This window comes from Macaca mulatta, chromosome 14 (genome assembly GCF_049350105.2).
Source record: "Macaca mulatta isolate MMU2019108-1 chromosome 14, T2T-MMU8v2.0, whole genome shotgun sequence".
NCBI lineage: Eukaryota > Metazoa > Chordata > Mammalia > Primates > Cercopithecidae > Macaca > Macaca mulatta.
Genome location: NC_133419.1, coordinates 120093216 through 120110411, shown reverse-complemented (window position 1 = coordinate 120110411; position 17196 = coordinate 120093216). Strand labels below are relative to the sequence as shown.

Below are 17196 nucleotides of genomic sequence, written 5' to 3'. Positions count from 1 at the left end.
GCCTTCACAGAAGATGCTGGCTGTCTCTCAGCCATCCTGCAAGCCACCTCCCAGGCCAGCCCCTCAGGAGAAGAAGGGACCCTGTGGCCCTCAAGCAGCTGCTGCTCATTTAAAAGCTCCTCTTTGCTTTGCAGCCTCCATCTTGTCTCCCCACTTGCTCCTCAACCCACGACTATATTAACCATGTCTTTTATTTTCTCTATTATGATGTTTTAACATCTGAGGTGACTGTTCCTCCCACGGTTAGCCAATTCGTAGAGATCGGAGATAACTCTCCCACTCAACCAGTCCAGAGTGCACGCTCCAAACGCCTCCTTTATTGACTTTCACACTCAGAGCCACCAGCCACCTGCCCTGATTGCCCAAGGCCAGGTTCCACACAACTAGGACAGCTCCTATGCCCAGAGCCCACTGCAATTATTCAACATAGCCAATCCTAAGCCTGCTCACCCTGCCTTGCCCATTTGTTCCCTTGAAAACCACAATGAAGGCTCCCGCCCATGACTGCCCCCTCCCCATGTGCCTCCTGACCGGCCCAGTGCTTCCCAGTGGCCACCACTGTGTGGTGTGCCCCCAGCTCAGGATTTATGAGTTTAACAAATCATCTTTTCAATGGAGGCCGCCTCCTGCCCTGCGGCCTTTGCCATACCTAATAATAAAAACCGTACTTTGAAACAATGACTTCAGACCTCGGTTCCCACTCTTCTGAAACTGTCCTCGCCAGGTGACCTCCTGTCGCCAAATCTAATGGATAGGATACATTTTCATCTGTACTTCACACTGCTGACCACACCCTCACTGAACTCACCTGTTCCTGTGGCTTCATCCTCTCCTCATTATCCATCCTCTGGCTACCTCCCCAGACTCCTCAGCTGCAACCGCTCCCTTAAGTGTCAGCGCTCTTCGGGGTCCTGTCCTGGGTTCCGTTTTTTTCTAGGTCTACACATGCTCCCGGGGTGCTCATTACCACCTAATTGCCAGCAACCAGCAGTTAACCTCTCCTCTCCTCCGACCTCACTCCTCAGCTCGCATCTGAACCTCTCCATGTGCACATCCCACAGGCTCTCAAGCTCAACGGGGCCAGCACTGAATACATGATCTTTTGCACTGAAGCTGCTTCCTCTCTCTCATCCTTCAGAGAAGCCACCCCCAAAATCTGGGAGTCTTTGTGATGCCTCCCAAACACATCCAGGAAGGCACTGAACATCCCCTGACTTGGGTCTCTCCCATCTGCCCCACCTTCTCCACCTCCACTGCTCCTGACCCATCTCAGACCCTCATTCCCCTCACTGATGCAGCTCCCAGGCGCACTTCACACCTCCACCCTTGTTTCTGGGGCTCTCTCTGTCGGGAATGCCTTTCTTTCCCTTTCCAGAAAACAACCACTGCTTTCTCCCAAACCCTTCTTTGAATTCCCGCCTTCTTGCCTCATGGGCAGCACCTATGATACTTGAACGCCCTTACTCCTTAGGTTTATCCAAAAACATTTATTGTGTGACTCTACTTTGTGCCAGGAACTGGAAGCCCCAGAGCTACAGCAGTAAATAAGACGAATACGGGTCTTGACCCCAAGGAAGTGTGCATCACACCACCCTCCTCCCCAGAAGCCACCTCCCACCTCCCTACCTCCGCACTGAGTGCACTGCAGGGCAAAGAACCACAGGTAGGAGAGGATTCATGAGGCCCTCCAGTCACTCACCAGGCTGCCCCCACAGTAATCTTTCTTTTCTTTTTTTTTTTTTTTTTTTTTTTTGAGACAGTCTCACTCTGTCGCTGAGGCTGGAGTGCAATGGTGCGATCTCAGCTAACTACAACCTCCGCCTCCCAGGTTCAAGTGATTCTTGTGTCTCAGCCTCCTGAGTAGCTGGGACTACAGGCGCCTGTCACCTCACCTGGCTAATGTTTGTATTTTTAGTACAGATGGGGTTTCACCACATTGGCCAGGCTGGTCTCGAACTTCTGACCTCAGGTGATCTGCCCATCTCGGTCTCCCAAAGTGCTGGGATTACAGGCCTGAGCCACTGCACCCCGACCTCCCAGAGTAATCTTTCTAAAGAATATACCTACCCAACCATTTCACACTCTTCCTGTAAACCCATCATGATGCCTCATTATCCAAGTCCAGACAGACAAGGACTTCCTCAACTGCCTCTTCTCCATTTCTCCATTATCCTCTCCCAGTCTTCACTGCCACGAGAAACCAAACTGCCTGTTTTTCCTGCCTCTGCTTTGCTTTGCTGTATTTCTGTTCCTTTGCTCACACTGCCTCCTGTGTCTTAGATCCTCTCCCCTCTCCTCACCTGGTTTCTTAGCTATTGCTCTGTCACAAATCACCCCAACTAGTAACCAAAGGCAGCTATTCTGTGGGTCAGCAGTTTGGTCAGGGAACAGCTTCATACGGGGTTGTCTGGGCTCACTCCTGCATGTGTGGCTAGGTGACAAGCGGGCTGGACACTGGGTGATCCTGGAAAGGCTTACTCAGTGATGGGCAACTCCCAGATTGGGGTGAGGGATGGTAGCCACAGTACTTCTGTTCAGGTCTGTCCATTGTGACCAACTCGAGCTTCCTCACAGGGCCCCAGGGTCCTTGCCTAAGATGACAAGCACTCAGGAAATTGCTTGCACCACGTTTGCTGAACTTCTATGGGCCAAAACATGTCTTATGGCCAAGCCCAGAGTCAGTGTGAAAGAGGCATGACTGGCTGAGGGCATTAATGTGGCACTCTACCACAGTCTGCTCGCTACTCCTAAAGATGTGCTGTCCTCCCACTTGTGAAATACACCCATCCTTCCCAAAGCAGCCAATCACGACATCAGGCTCCAAGACCATGATCTCAAAATGTGCAGTAGGTCTGGCTGTGGCTGAGTCTCCTTGGGTACAACTCCTCAGGGGTAGCTCCTCTTCACTTAGGGACCTGTGAGCTAAAAAGACAAGACCACATGCCCAATGTACAATGGTGACACAGGGACAGGATAAGTTCAATAGATACTCCCATTAAAAGGGGAGAAATGAGAAGCACAGAACAATCACTAGTTCAAAGCAATTCTGAAATCCAGGCAGGCACATGTCACTGGGGCCCCTAAGCTAGAGGCAGAGAATGTTACTTGAATAGGACCCAGTTCTCCCTGGCTGTTAGTTATACTCTCTGGGCTGTTGGTTTTGCCTTCCAAGAGATCCTTCTTTTCCCTAAAAGAAGGACCTGTGTATAGGGGCCAGCTTCCTGCCCATAGAAAGTTGGAGGCCCAGAGGCTTCTTTTCATTTTGAACTGTTTCAGTTCCTTTTACTCCAAACTGGCGGAGCTTTTGCCAATACAATACTCCTTAAAACTTTATGGGTTTTCTGTGAATATTACTGGGGTCCACTTCATGCACCAAAAGTTACATACACACATAATTTTAAAAAGACTCCACTTCAGCTATAGAACAATGCCTTTTCTTTTTAGACATGGCCTTGCTCTGTGGCCCAGGCTAGGGTGCCTCACTGAAGCCTCAACCTATCAGGCTCAAGAGATCCTCCCACCTCAGCCTCCCAAGTATCTAGGACCACAGGCACGTGACACCACACCCAGTTAGTTTTTTATTTTTTGTAGAGATGAGGTCTCATTATGTTGCCCAGGCTGATCTCAAACTCCTGGGTTCAAGTGATCTTCCTGCCTTGGCCTCCCAAAGTACTGAGATTACAGGCATGAGCCACTGTGTCTGGCAAGGACAACGTCCTTAACATTCTTAGAAACTCTTCTGTTTTGTCAAGAAGGTCTACCGAACACCATTTAAATCCCCTGGGGTCTTAACAAAGGTTGCAAAATTATACCCTTGATACCCTTTATTTAATCTTTACCTTCAGGCCAGTTCTAATTTTGAGAGACCATTGCCTGATATTGAGACTGGCAATGAGAGCTGGTTTTCTTTTCCACCTAACAAACTGAGCAGGTCCTTTTGTAGCTCAGCTCTCTTTTAATACTTTATCATGCCAACTAGAAGCACCCAAATGACACTTTGAGATTCTGTCTCCAGGTGCCTTTAGCCAAATCTACAAATTCATTAAGCACAACTTCTGTTGTCTAAGTTACCACGAGAAACTTTGTTTTTGCCAATTGTTTCACCACTACCTGATTCACACTGTTCCAGCCACCAAAGAGTCTCTCCTTACTTGAAATTGCCTGGAGCCAGGCATGGTGGCTGCAGGTGGATAGCCAGACATTTTCCACGTTGGCTCCAAGAGTGAGTGTTCTGGCAAAAAGGATAGAAGCTATGTGGCCTTCTAAGGCCTCAGCACAGAGGTCTCTTAGCATCATATCTGTCCTACCCTATTAGCTGAAGCAGTCACAAGCCCATTGAGATTTAAGACAAGTGGACATAGATGTCACCTCTTGATGAAGGAATGTCAAAGAATTTGCGTCCACATTTTAGAATCACCACAGTAGCCTTATCTGGGTGGGTCATATCTCTTCTGTGTGGCATCACTTGGAATTACACATACCTTTGTGGTCCCATGGCAGGTCACATGCCTGTGTGGTCCCATGGCAGATAAACTGGGGCCTGGCAGATCCCAAATGGTGATTGATGTAAACTGAGATAGTTCAGACTTCCTCAAGTGGCAACTGAACTCCAAAAAAGCAAGCCCCAATGTACAAACATTTCACAAGTTCCTGACTTAATCACATTTGCTGATGGCCCATTGGCCAAAGTAGGGCACATGGCCAACCCCAGAATCAGTGCGGAAGGGATCACACAAAAGCATGGACACCCGGGGGGCATGACTCACTGGAGGCCATTGGTGCGACAGTCTACCATACCTGGGCAGCTCCCATTTATCTTTAAAAGTTCAGTTCATGCCTGGCCTCCAAGAAGCCCTCTCTGACAGATTGGGTCATCACCTGTCTCTCCTCTGGACTCCCACAGTACCCTTTACACATCTCTACCTCTGTATCTACCCTCTTTTTTTCTAATTATGTATGTATCATTTCTGTTTCCCTCATTGGAACAAGCCTTTGAGGTTGTGTTCTATTGATCTTTGTATACCTAGAGTCTAGCCCCGTGCCTTGGAACATTATTGGTATCAATAATGTCTTAATTATTTGATCAATTAAGCCATCCATGAATAAAGTTTTTAAAATAACTATCAAAGATTAAATTATCTCCATTGGTGTTTTCTCTCAACTTCTGCCCTGCATTCCAAGAGATAATGTTTAGTTTGTATTTGTCACATTCTCCAACCAAACATGCAGGTCTTCAGGGAGCTAACCTCGCTCAGGAAGTTGACCTCGACTAGAGGTTAGGAGAAGTAGCAGAGTGTAGAACAGCGGTTCCAAGATTTTTTAATTTCATAGACTTAGTCACATTTCCAAAGAAGTGTGAGGGTTAACAGAAAGTTGCCAATTTTCTTTTTTTTTTTTATAAAGCAGGACATTAAAAACATACATACACACATATCAATACCACCACCTCTTCAGAAAAGTGGAAAGGTATAATCTTAGAATGAAAGTATAGGAAAGGCAGGTATATAGTCGCAATTAGTCAAAGATTAGAGCTCAATATTATGGCTGCCTTGATATCAGGGAGACCTCAAATGGCCTAATTACAAGATCCCCTCCCTACTTTGCTGATGAGGTCCCCCAGCCAAACCACCTTCCTTATTGTGGGAGCCAGGCACAATTTCTGCTTATCCCTGAGTAGTGGGCTTCAGCACCGTGCCAGCCCACAGAATTACGCAAACAGCCAATCACATTCTCTTATAGGAAACGGGGGTATTCCACCGTTTTGACATTACAAAGCCTGCCTCCCACAGCTCCTGGTAATCCCTGAATGCAACTCCCATGTAGCAATCCATGGCATGCAGCGTTATCCTCCTGGGTATGAGCATATGTGACTAATAAACTGCTATTGATCTCATTCGTCCAGTGTTGAGGTCATGTTGTGATCCTCCTAACTTTAGGGGGTGGGAATCTCTCCCTCATCAATAGGGTGAAGAACATAAAATCAAAACAAGGTGATAACCTGACAGCTATGTTCAGAGTACCCCGGACTGTCCTCGTTTTACTTATTTCACCATGAACCAGGGAAATGAGTCTAGCAGAGATCTGAGGATCCACTCTGGGAGCACTGGAGAGCACTGTACACGGAGTCAGGAGACCTAAGATCTAATAGTCCAGACCATTCTTCAAAATATTTGTCTGACCTTGACAAATCATTACCTTTCTTGGGCCTCAAGTCCCAGCTATAAAATGGTGGGGCAAGCCAGGTGCAGTGGTTCCCGCCTGTAATCCCAGCATTTTGAGAGGCCAGGCGGGAGGATTTCTTGAGCCCAGGAGTTCAAGATCAGCTTGGGCAACATGGTGAGATCTCATCTCTTAAAAAAAAAAAAAAAATTTAATTAGCTGGGCACAGTGTCAAGTGCCTATGGTCCCAGCTACTCAGGAGGCGGAGGCAGGAGGATCGCTTGAGCCCAGGAGGTCCAGGCTTCAGTGAGCAGTGATTGTACCACTGCAGTCCAGCCTGAGCAACAGAGTGAGACCCTGTCTCAAAAATAAAATAAAATAAAATGTAAAAGATGGGAAAGCGGCCGGGCGCGGTGGCTCAAGCCTGTAATCCCAGCACTTTGGGAGGCCGAGACGGGCGGATCACGAGGTCAGCAGATCGAGACCATCCTGGCTAACCCGGTGAAACCCCGTCTCTACTAAAAAATACAAAAAAATAGCCGGGCGAGGTGGCGGGCGCCTGTAGTCCCAGCTACTCGGGAGGCTGAGGCAGGAGAATGACGTAAACCCGGGAGGCCGAGCTTGCAGTGAACTGAGATCCGGCCACTGCACTCCAGCCTGGGCGACATAGCGAGACTCTGTCTCAAAAAAAAAAAAAAAAAAAAAAAAAAGATGGGAAAGCTGTAGCCACCTCTGTGATTCTACAAAGACAATCTGATGAAATGAGTGAATGGCTGGCAGTCCTTAGGTCATGCTAAAGGGCTGTGTGTTTTTAGAAGACTTTTTATCCCCATGTGTTTCTGAGTGGAACAACAGCAGACGGTGGGAGAACAGAGATCTAAGAGACCAACAGGGCAGCCACAGTCTTCTGGCAGGAAGTCACACCTTAGCTGGATCCCTCTAAAGCCTTGCTGCTTTCAGCACTCCGATCCTATCCACAGTAAATGGAGTTTTAAAATCTCTTCCCTCCCTCCACCACTTTGTGGTCTATCCCCTGACCTCAGATGTCTCATCTGAGCCATTAATTCCATCCAATCAGAGATCTTGCTTTGGCAGACACAGAATTGCCACACCTTCTACAGTCTATACTTCCCCCCCCCCCGCTTCCTGAAAGCAAGGTGCTTGGGGACCCAGAAATTAGGCCAGGTCCTCATAACCTTATCAAAATAGCACTGCTAGGCCTTCTACGCAGCAACACTCAGAGACAGGGCCAAAGAGTGGGAAACGGAGCATCCAGGGTCTCAGCCAGCAGAGCCCAGATGCCTTCTGCAGTTAAGATCCCTGGACTCAGAATCAGAAAGCTGTTAAGCAGGAAGGAACACACTGCCATGAAGAGATAGAAAGAAGCCAGAGCCAGCATGTCTGGAATGCATCAGGTAGATGAATGGGAAGATGGCTGGGATGGAGTTGGAGGGAGGAGGGAAGTCAGCAGCAAGGGGCAAGGACATCCATGGCCTTAAAAAGTACCCTACAAACAAGAAGCCAGGTTAGCTCGCCTATGAAGAGGGACAGTCTTACCAGATCATGTGTTAGAGTCCCCAGATCCTGGGGAGCATGAGAGAAGTGCAGACTCAGCTGGCTCTAGTACTAGATTAAGGAGGTCCTAGGTGGGCAAGGTGGGCTGCATTTTTCATAAAATGCCCTAGAAGCCTCTGCGGTTTACCAAAGTGAATAGCTCCTTTGGACTTAACAGTCTGCAAGGCTCATTCCAGTTAGAACGTTCCATCACCCTAAATGCTGGGAAACCAAGCGAATCTCCTCCCACTTGCAAGCTTCCAACAGCGGCTTCCAACAGTGCCACTGCAGTATCAGAAACTGCAGGGAAGGTGCCAGGGCTGACTTCCATGAAGAAATAGGAGAACAGGCAGGCAGACAGTGGAGAGGCAGGGCCAGCCCACAGAATGTCTCCACCAGAATTCATAGAGACCGGCAGGATACAAATCAACCAAATAAACGTTGGTTCAAAAAATTCACCACACCTGTGAGTGAGAGACAAGTCATCAGCACTGTCTACAAAAATGAACCTAGGGCTTCTGGTGACATCCAGTTGGTGGGTTATCAGGAGTGCCCCAGGTGATCAGAAGCTGGCTTCGACTGAGTCCTTTCTGTGGCGCTGTCTCCTCCTCTTTCCCAGAGTTCCTCTCCTCTCCCAGTGGGCAGGGATGAGCAAGAGGAATGGCTCACCCTTGAGAACTGGGGTTCCATAGCCCAGGTCAATTCTCCAGCTCTCCCACTTACCAGCCAAGACAGGAGGTGAGGATTGAGATGGGATGAACCCAGCAGGCGGCCGTGAGGTAAAGGTGGCCATGAATGTAATGTGCCCAGCACAGTGCCTGCTGAAAGGCAACCCTCCCTCCCTGGTCTGAAGACCAAACAAGCAGACTGTACTCAAGAAAGCCAGAAGAACCTTCCAGCTGTCTGGACCAGCAGGTGCCAGCCCAGGGGCTGAAGGAGACGTGATGCCCAGAGCAAAAAGCACCCGCAGGCCCCCTGAAGGGCTGGGTGTTCTGGAATAGATGAGGGGGCGAAATGGGGCTGGGGACCAGGGACGGACAGGGTGGGTCCAGGGCCTGCCTTGCTTCCAAAGGGCTGCTCCAACATTGAAAAACACCCAACCAGCTTCCTTTCAGAAAGACTGGAATATTCCAAAACTTCTCACTGGAGGCTCCGGAGGAGGTGGGCTCCAGCTGAAAAGGAAATGCAGAGGCGTGGGCGCTCCCGGCCTGCATCCTGCACCTCTTACACTGTGGCTTTCCCACAGACTTCTGAAGAATAGGTCAGAAGAAAAGGGTTAAAGCGTTAAAAGGGGAACAACCATTGCGGGGCTCAGAGAGGAGGCTAATGTTCTTTGGGCTGCCCCACCCTGATCTCCGGCCACAGGATGAGGGCCCCCTTCCGCCGCAACCTGCCACTCTCACACCAATACGGGACCGCCTTCTCTTCCTTCCCCACCCCCCACCCCACCCTGCCATCCTTTTTCCCCCCATCTCCGCCTCTGATTGGCTGAGCCCCCGGCTCCCCGCTCCCCCTCTCCTCCATCCCCGATGAAAACTGCGGGCTCCGAGCTGGGTGCAGCAACCGGAGGCGGCGGCGCGTCTGGAGGAGGCTGCGGCAGCGGAAGACCCCAGTCCAGGTGGGAACTGGAGCCGGCGGGACCTGGGGCTCGGGGACTGCCGTCAAGCGCCCATACAAGCCCTCCCAACACTAGGCTTCGGGCCACGGTCCGAGGGCGCCCAGGGAAGAGGGCGCAGAGCTTAGGGAGGGGCCTGCTTTCCAGGCAGGGGCGGGAGTGAGATGCTACTGCAGGGCCGGGGCCCCGTCGCACGGCGACGTCTTTCGGGGAAGGCGCTCCCGGGCTTTCGCCCGCTGGGGGACGGGTGTCTGGGGCTGGGGCGCTGGAGAACAGGGAGGAAGGGCACCAAGGACAAACTGTTGGTCTGCGTTCCACCCAGAAGTCCCCAAACCCAGCTCGCAGAGGTGGGGAGGAGGACGGGTGAAACTGTGGGGAGAGGACGAAGGATGGCGAGTGGAGGGAATCTGCCCGGTGACCTCGCGGCGGGCTGGGTGCGGGGCACCGGAGGAGAAGGAAGCCGCAATGCCGCAGGCGGGGACTGGGTGGAAGGCGGGCGGACGGGGGAGGGGAGAACTGGAAAAGGATGAGAGAGGGGGAAGGGGGACTCAGCTGAGAAAGGAGAGGATTGGAATACGGAAATGGAATAAGGGTGAGGCCCGCCGGGGGCTTGAGAGGGAGGAAGAGCAGACCTTCTCCGGGTCTGGAGCCGCCTGAGGACACAAATCAGAGGAAATGAATACAGACTGAACCTCCCCAGCCGCTCTCCACCCCTCTCCTGGCTCTTCTACCCTCTCCAGCCCCAGACCCAATTCTTCCCTTTCTTGCTCTTGCCACTGTTCCCCCTTCCCCTCCTAGATCCCAGGCCCGCACATCATCTCAAACAAGAGTCCTCGAATCAAAAGCCAGATGCAGACCCCCCTTCCTCCTGGATCTGACTCAGGGCAGCAGCTCCACCCCGGGACAGAGAGAGCATTGATTGTAGCTGCAGCCGCCGCAGGATCCTAGCCTCACCCGTCAAGGGGCTGAGCGCCAGGGACCCTGAACTCGGCGAGTGGCGCACCCTGCGCACCCGGGCGCACTCTACCGAGGCAATGCCCTGCGCGCGCTCGCGGGTGCACGCCCCTTCTGTGGCCTCTCCTGGGCGAGCACTGCTCTGCGGACAGGCTGGGCTACCGGCTCCGCGTCGCCTCGCCTCGCCAAGGGTTGGTTCAGCCAAGGCTGCAAAAACAAAAAGACCAGACAGCCTAGCCAGGGTGGCTGTTAAAACTGGGCTGGAAAACTGCAGTCCCAGGAACTCCAGAGAGCTGGACATTGGGAAGCGTCCTTGACTCACATACAATTGGAGATCACTGTGGCTTTCTCTCCTCCGGGAACACGCTTAGCCTGTGCCCTATCCAGATAGGAATAGATGCTCCCTATCTGGGAGCATCCTTAGCCATGGTGGATGGTCTCTAGCCATCCACTGGGGACGGCGAATGACTTAGGGATTTGTGGCTCACTTATATGAAGCAGTCATCGCCAGATGTTGGTTGTTTTTCTTAACTCCCATCATAACCCGGTGGGTATGTAAGATTCAGAGAGATTCATTCATTCATTCACAATAAATATCTTTGGGGCCGGGCGCGGTGGCTCAAGCCTGTAATCCCAGCACTTTGGGAGGCCGAGACGGGCGGATCACGAGGTCAGGAGTTCGAGACCATCCTGGCTAACACGGTGAAACCCCGTCTCTACTAAAAAATACAAAAAACTAGCCGGGCGAGGTGGCGGGCGCCTGTAGTCCCGGCTACTCGGGAGGCTGAGGCAGGAGAATGGCGTAAAAACCCGGGAGGCAGAGCTTGCAGTGAGCTGAGATCCGGCCACTGCACTCCAGCCTGGGCGACACAGCGAGACTCCGTCTCAAAAAAAATAAAAAAGTAAAAAAATAAAAAAATAAATAAATATCTTTGGAGTGTATGCTATATGCCAGTAATCTGCAAATGGAAATGGTTTTGAGCATTGGGGATTTTCTTCTGAACAGGAAATGGGAAGTCCCTAAATGGGGAGTCTTTGTTTAACAGATCCAGAGTTTTAATTTGAAAGACAAAAAGAGTTCTGGAGATGGTTAAAATAGTAATTATTATGCTTTTTGTATTTTACCACGATTAAATTTTTTTTTAAAATAGGAAGCCCCAGCCCTCATAGGTCTTACATTACCATACACTGTGTTAATGTAAGAAGAGGAGAAAGAGTGGTAAAGTCACTTAAAGGCACCCAGCTGGTCAGTGCTCCATGGCCAAGCACAGAAACACACCATGACAGGGGCTTGTTCTCCCTCCTTACTTGCTTTCCCTGAGCAGGAAAGAGCCAGTGGCTGTATCATGTTCAATGAGAAGTAGGGATGAGAGGGGGGATGGAGAGAGGGACTTAGATGTCTGCCATAGCCATTATGTCATGTTCCCAGGGACCCCCAGCCCTGGCAGTAAGTGTGGCACACCTTGGCTGATTCCCATCCTGTTCCCAACCCAGATCCAGGACTGAGCTCCCAGAACCATGAACCCGGCCATCAGCATCGCTCTCCTGCTAACAGGTACCCGGCATGGGGCAGGGCTGGGGCTCCAGGCACCCTGGCTTCCTTCCCTCCAGAGAAGTGGCTTCTCCCTCACAGTCTCAGAAAAGCGCAGGTGACTGTTTTTCAGAGGGCTCTTTTCATCCCAAAGTCAGCCAACCCACCTCGCTGATACTCTGACAGCCTGAGGTGGTTTTTGGAAACACAGTTTGCTGAGCTCTCCCTCATATTGAACTAAAATCCCCAATTGAGAACCCAGAACCTGTATCAATTCCCCAAAATCTCCTGTCCTTGAAACACATTGATAGGATCCAAGGCTCAAGCAGACTTGGGAGGAAGGCTGGGGTCTGCAAAGGAGAAGTGGGATCCCTGGAGTGGGGAAAGGCACTCAGAGAGCAGACCCCAGTCCCCTCCCTAGCCAGGCCCATCTCTCCACTTCAGGTGGGTGGGAGGCCCCTACGCTGTAGGCCCCTCCAATTTGAAGGAGGCACTGCTGGTGCCAGTCTTGCAGGTCTCCCGAGGGCAGAAGGTGACCAGCCTAACGGCCTGCCTAGTGGACCAGAGCCTTCGTCTGGACTGCCGCCATGAGAATACCACCAGCTCACCCATCCAGTACGAGTTCAGCCTGACCCGTGAGACAAAGAAGCACGTGCTCTTTGGCACCGTGGGGGTGCCTGAGCACACATACCGCTCCCGAACCAACTTCACCAGCAAATACAACATGAAGGTCCTCTACTTATCCGCCTTCACCAGCAAGGATGAGGGGACCTACACGTGTGCACTCCACCACTCTGGCCATTCCCCACCCATCTCCTCCCAGAATGTCACTGTGCTCAGAGGTGAGGCAAACTCCTAAAAAGGCCAAGTGAACTGGGAGAGCCAGGCTCGGGGACAGCAGGCAGTTTCCTTGGCTGGGCTGGAGAGGAGAATAGCCCCATAACTCTCTCACCCTCTCCCAACTGCTGCCTGGTCAACTGGGGAACCATTGCCTTCAGTGTGAATGGGGTGAAAAGCTCAGGGCCAGTCAGACAGGCAGAGTAGTGTGGTAGATGCTTCCACCAGAACTGCGGGCAAGGCCCTGGGCCTCCCTAATCTTCCCTCTCCCCAACGGGAAAACAGGGATGACACCACTTCCCTCAGCCAGTTTTCTTGTGATGATGTTTAGTAAGGTTTTCATAAGATGATATGTGTGCAAGAGGTAAGTAATTTACAAACGGGAAAGATGGCTGGTTCTGAGGCCAGGCTGCTCCTGGTCCCACCTAAGATGTCACGCTACCTGCCTCTCAAAGGGAGTATACCCTTGCTTTGGGCCTGTGCCTTACTGAGTCCTGATCCCTCTTCCTTCCTACCCCTCCCCCGGCCCTCTTCTCTTTCGGCAGACAAACTGGTCAAGTGTGAGGGCATCAGCCTGCTGGCTCAGAACACCTCGTGGCTGCTTCTGCTCCTGCTCTCCCTCTCCCTTCTCCAGGCCACGGATTTCATGTCCCTGTGACTGGTGGGGCCCATGGAGGAGATAGGAAGCCTCAAATTCCAGTGCAGAGATCCTACTTCTCTGAATCGGCTGACCCCCTCCCCACAGTCCCTCACACCTCGAGGAGAAGTGGGGACCCCATCCCTCATCAGGAGTCCCAGTGCTGCATGCGATTATCTACCCACATCCCCGCGGCACCTCACCCTCTCCACACACCTCTGGCTGTCTTTTTGTACTCTTTGTTCCAGAGCTGCTTCTGTCTGGTTTATTTAGGGTTTATCCTTCCTTTTCTTTGAGAGTTCGTGAAGAGGGAAGCCAGGATTGGGGACCTGATAGAGAGTGAGAGCATGTGAGGGGTAGTGGGATGGTGGGGTACCAGCCACTGGAGGGGTCATCCTTGCCCATTGGGACCAGAGACCTGGGAGAGACTTGGATGAGGAGTGGTTGGGCTGTGCCTGAACCTAGCACGGACACAGTCTGTCCTGAGAGCACTCCTCAGCAGGCATGGCTGGTGCCTGAAGACCCCAGATGTGAGGGCACCACCAAGAATTTGTGGCCTACCTTGTGAGGGAGAGAACTGAGCATCTCCAGCATTCTCAGCCACAACCAAAAAAAAAAAATAAAAACAGCCCTCCTTACCACTGTGCAAGTTCCCCAAGGGCTTTGGGGCATGAGCCGGTGAAGATGCAGGTTTGACCGGGAAAGCAGCGCTAGTGGAGGGTTGGAGGAGGAAGTAAAGGATGAGGGTTCATCATCCCTCCCTGCCTAAGGAAGCTAAAAGCATGGGCCTGCTGCCCCTCCCTGCCTCCACCCACAGTGGAGAGGGCTACAGAGGAGGACAAGACCCTCTCAGGCTGTCCCAAGCTCCCAAGAGCTTCCAGAGCTCTGACCCACAGCCTCCAAGTCAGGTGGGGTGGAGTCCCAGAGCTGCACAGAGTTTGGCCCAAGTTTCTAAGGGAGGTACTTCCTCCCCTCGCCCATCAGTGCCAGCCCCTGCTGGCTGGTGCCTGAGCCCCTCAGACAGCCCCCTGCCCCGCAGGCCTGCCTTCTCAGGGACCTCTGTGGGGCCCGAGGCAGGCCATGGAGTGAGACCCAGGAGCTGGACACTTCTCGGGAAATGGCTTTTCCCAACCCCCAGCCCCCGCCCGGTGGTTCTTCCTGTTCTGTGACTGTGCATAGTGCCACCACAGCTTATGGCATCTCATTGAGGAAAAAGAAAACTGCACAATAAAACCAAGCCTCTGGAATCTGTCCTCGTGTCCACCTGGCCTTTGCTCCTCCAGCAGTGCCTGCCTGCCCTGCTTCACTGGGGCCTCCACAGGTGAGGCTGGGGGATGCCACCTCTTCCTCTTTCCTGACTTCTCCCCAACCACTTAGTAGCGACGCTGCCCCAGGGGCTAATGACTGCACACTGGGCTTATTTTCAGAATGACCCTAATGAGACACATTTGCCCAAATAAACAAACATCCCATGTCTGCTGACTCACCTGGCTAGAACAACACGCTTACCTGCCAACACATGGGCCGAACCACTTGGCCCTGGCTCTTGAATGCACAAGTGGCTTTGCGTGAACCTACGCTAAGTTACGCAGTCTGCTTTTAATTCTCAGCTCTGGTAGTTCTTCAGAAATGCCCCCTCCAGGCACATCCGCTACTGGGAGACGCCCATGTCCTCGAGGCATCGCTTCCTAAATCCAAAAGCATTGGCAGGAGAAAGGACTGGGGACAAATACTGTCCCTTTGGGAGTAGGGAGGGAACACTGAGCCCCATCCCTGGCTCCTCCCCTAAAAGTAGAGTAAAATGGGAGCGAGCATCCTGGGATTGGGGGCTAGAGGGGGACCGCAGGGCAACTGTGGGTTCCAGTTGCTTTCAGAGTTAGAGAGGCAGCCCCAAGCCAGCCTCCCTGCTTTGCCAGGGAATTTGGGGGAGGAAGGTGACAGCTGCCCAGAGGCTGACTCATCTGATAATTTAGCACTGGGTAGGATGATTATTTCTGAGCATTTTTCTTAAAGGCCTCAGATCTAAATTATGCCACCGGCTCCCACTCTTGCTACCTCCTGTCAACCTCTCTGCCTTGCCTTCCACCCCTGTAGTTACCATGCACAAAGAGAGGAGGAGGAGCTGTCCCTGTCCCAGGCTGGGAGGCTGACAGCCCCTTAGCAAGATGCTGCCAACCCAGAGTGCTCCAAAGGGAGGAACACCCCTGAGACACAGGCCCCTCTCCTTCAGCCCTGCTTGGGCTGCCAGCGCCGTGCCAAGGAAAGGCGTCTTGGTGAAAAGAGCTGCTGTGGGGGAAGGGAGATCAAATGCCAGAGAAATGTGGGGAGCACCACCCTCAGGGTAGTAAGAGTTAGAGTATGGAGGTGTTTCTGGAAGGAAATGAGTGGCACCATGTGAAGCCTCGCACCTGTGTGACTCCTCCTATGGGGTCTTTGTCACACTCTAGTACTGTGTCCCTGAAGAGTTTAGCAGCCACACTCTGAAGGGTGCTGGGAGATGGTATTACCCTCTGCAGCCATGTTTAGGGGAGCAGAACCTGAGGCCCACAGTGGGTGAGGTTAGCTCAAGAAGCCACAGAGGCCACCAGAGGGCCACGGACTTTAGGAAAGAAGAGAAGAACAGAGCATCAGGCCTCACAACACAAACCTACCCAGAGCTGCGCGCGGTGGCTCACGCCTGTAATCCCAGCACTTTTGGAGGAGGTGGATCGCTTGAGGTCAGAAGTTCCAGACTAGCTTCGAAACCCCATCTCTATCTCTACTAAAAATACAAAAATGCCAGGCATGGTGGCGTGCACCTGTAATCCCAGCTACTCAGGAGTCTAAGGCGGGAGAATCACTTGAACCCAGGAAGCGGAGGTTGCAGTAAGCCAAGGTTGTGCCACAGTACTCCAGCCTGGGTGACAGAGTGACACTCTGTGTCAAAAAAATAAAAAATAAAATAAACCTATCCAGAATGACCATGCCGAGGGCTGGCAGCCCGCAGACTTTCAGCCATAGTCCGCGACAGCCATGGGTCCCTCTGTGGTCAAGTCAGCAGGCCCTGTGGAGGTTGTGGGGTGTCTGTGGTAACTCAGGTAATTATAGAGGGCTGGGGCCAGCCCTGGTTCCTGTGCACATGCCCCAAACCCCTCCCCATCCACTCCCTCGCCAGTCCTCACCTCTTTCCTGGGTCCCCCTTCAGCACCTAAGTCTATACCTAGGGCTGTGGAATTCCCGCTCAAGAGCAACAGAAGCCCCTCTCTGCACCCCCATTTCTGGACTGGATTGTCCACTGAGAAGTGCAATGTCTGCACCTCTGACATCTAGAGGCTTCCTCGGGTAGGGCATGGGGATCTCCGTGAGATGTGGGGACTTTCACTGGCCAACAAAGAAATCTACACAGCATCCAGGGACCTGTGACACACATCCCTCCCGCCTCCTCAACCTGATGTCCCTCTCTGAATCTGCAGCTTTCGTGCTGTGAAGGTGTCTTTACATGTGAAAGAAATAAATCCCAAGTCAAGAGTAAATCACCTCATTCACTGGTGAGAAAATGTTGGAGCTGGAGTCCTTCAGAGAGTCCTGGCCAGGCAAGAGGGCCATCAGCTCGCTTCTGCTCAACGGGGGCTCTCAGCCTCAGGACACTCTCAGGCCTGGAATGTCCCCAACACACTCAAGGAGAAACATGTCCTATGCAGACCCATAGGAGGCATCTTTGCCCAGCACAAGGAAGAGCTGGGGTCAGTGGGACCTGTGGATGTAGACACACCATATGGAGGGTGGTGCAGGACCAATGTAGCAGCTCCATGGAGGCCAAGTGTGACTCTGCACCAGGAAGGGGCTGTGATGGCTGGAGGTGCCCAGCAGTGCAGGCGGGGAGTGCCTGGCAGCGGGCGTGGCCAGGTGGAGGCCACCTGCCAAGTGTGC

At 52.3% G+C, this 17196-nt stretch overlaps 1 protein-coding gene and 1 long non-coding RNA gene across 3 annotated transcripts in view; one reads left to right on the top strand and one right to left on the bottom strand.

The window, feature by feature from the left end:
• Positions 1–17196, bottom strand: part of LOC106993502 (uncharacterized) — a 133083-nt gene that overhangs the window by 69601 nt on the left and 46286 nt on the right. The window lies entirely within an intron of this gene.
• On the top strand, positions 9272–14538 carry THY1 (Thy-1 cell surface antigen). Of its 2 annotated transcripts, none has more exons than XM_028832634.2 (4): positions 9272–9331; positions 11712–11837; positions 12320–12655; positions 13196–14538. In XM_028832634.2, the coding sequence occupies exons 2-4, from the start codon at positions 11801–11803 to the stop codon at positions 13306–13308; spliced, it is 486 nt and encodes a 161-aa protein (XP_028688467.1). In that variant the 5' UTR covers positions 9272–9331; positions 11712–11800; the 3' UTR covers positions 13309–14538.

Bases quoted from the DNA above. Each gene is read 5' to 3' on its own strand.
- THY1 (XM_028832634.2), top strand. From the start codon at position 11,801: ATGAACCCGGCCATCAGCATCGCTCTCCTGCTAACAG. The intron at 11,838-12,319 runs GTACCCGGCATG...TGCTGGTGCCAG, and splicing joins CATCGCTCTCCTGCTAACAG to TCTTGCAGGTCTCCCGAGGG. The intron at 12,656-13,195 runs GTGAGGCAAACT...CTCTTTCGGCAG, and splicing joins GAATGTCACTGTGCTCAGAG to ACAAACTGGTCAAGTGTGAG.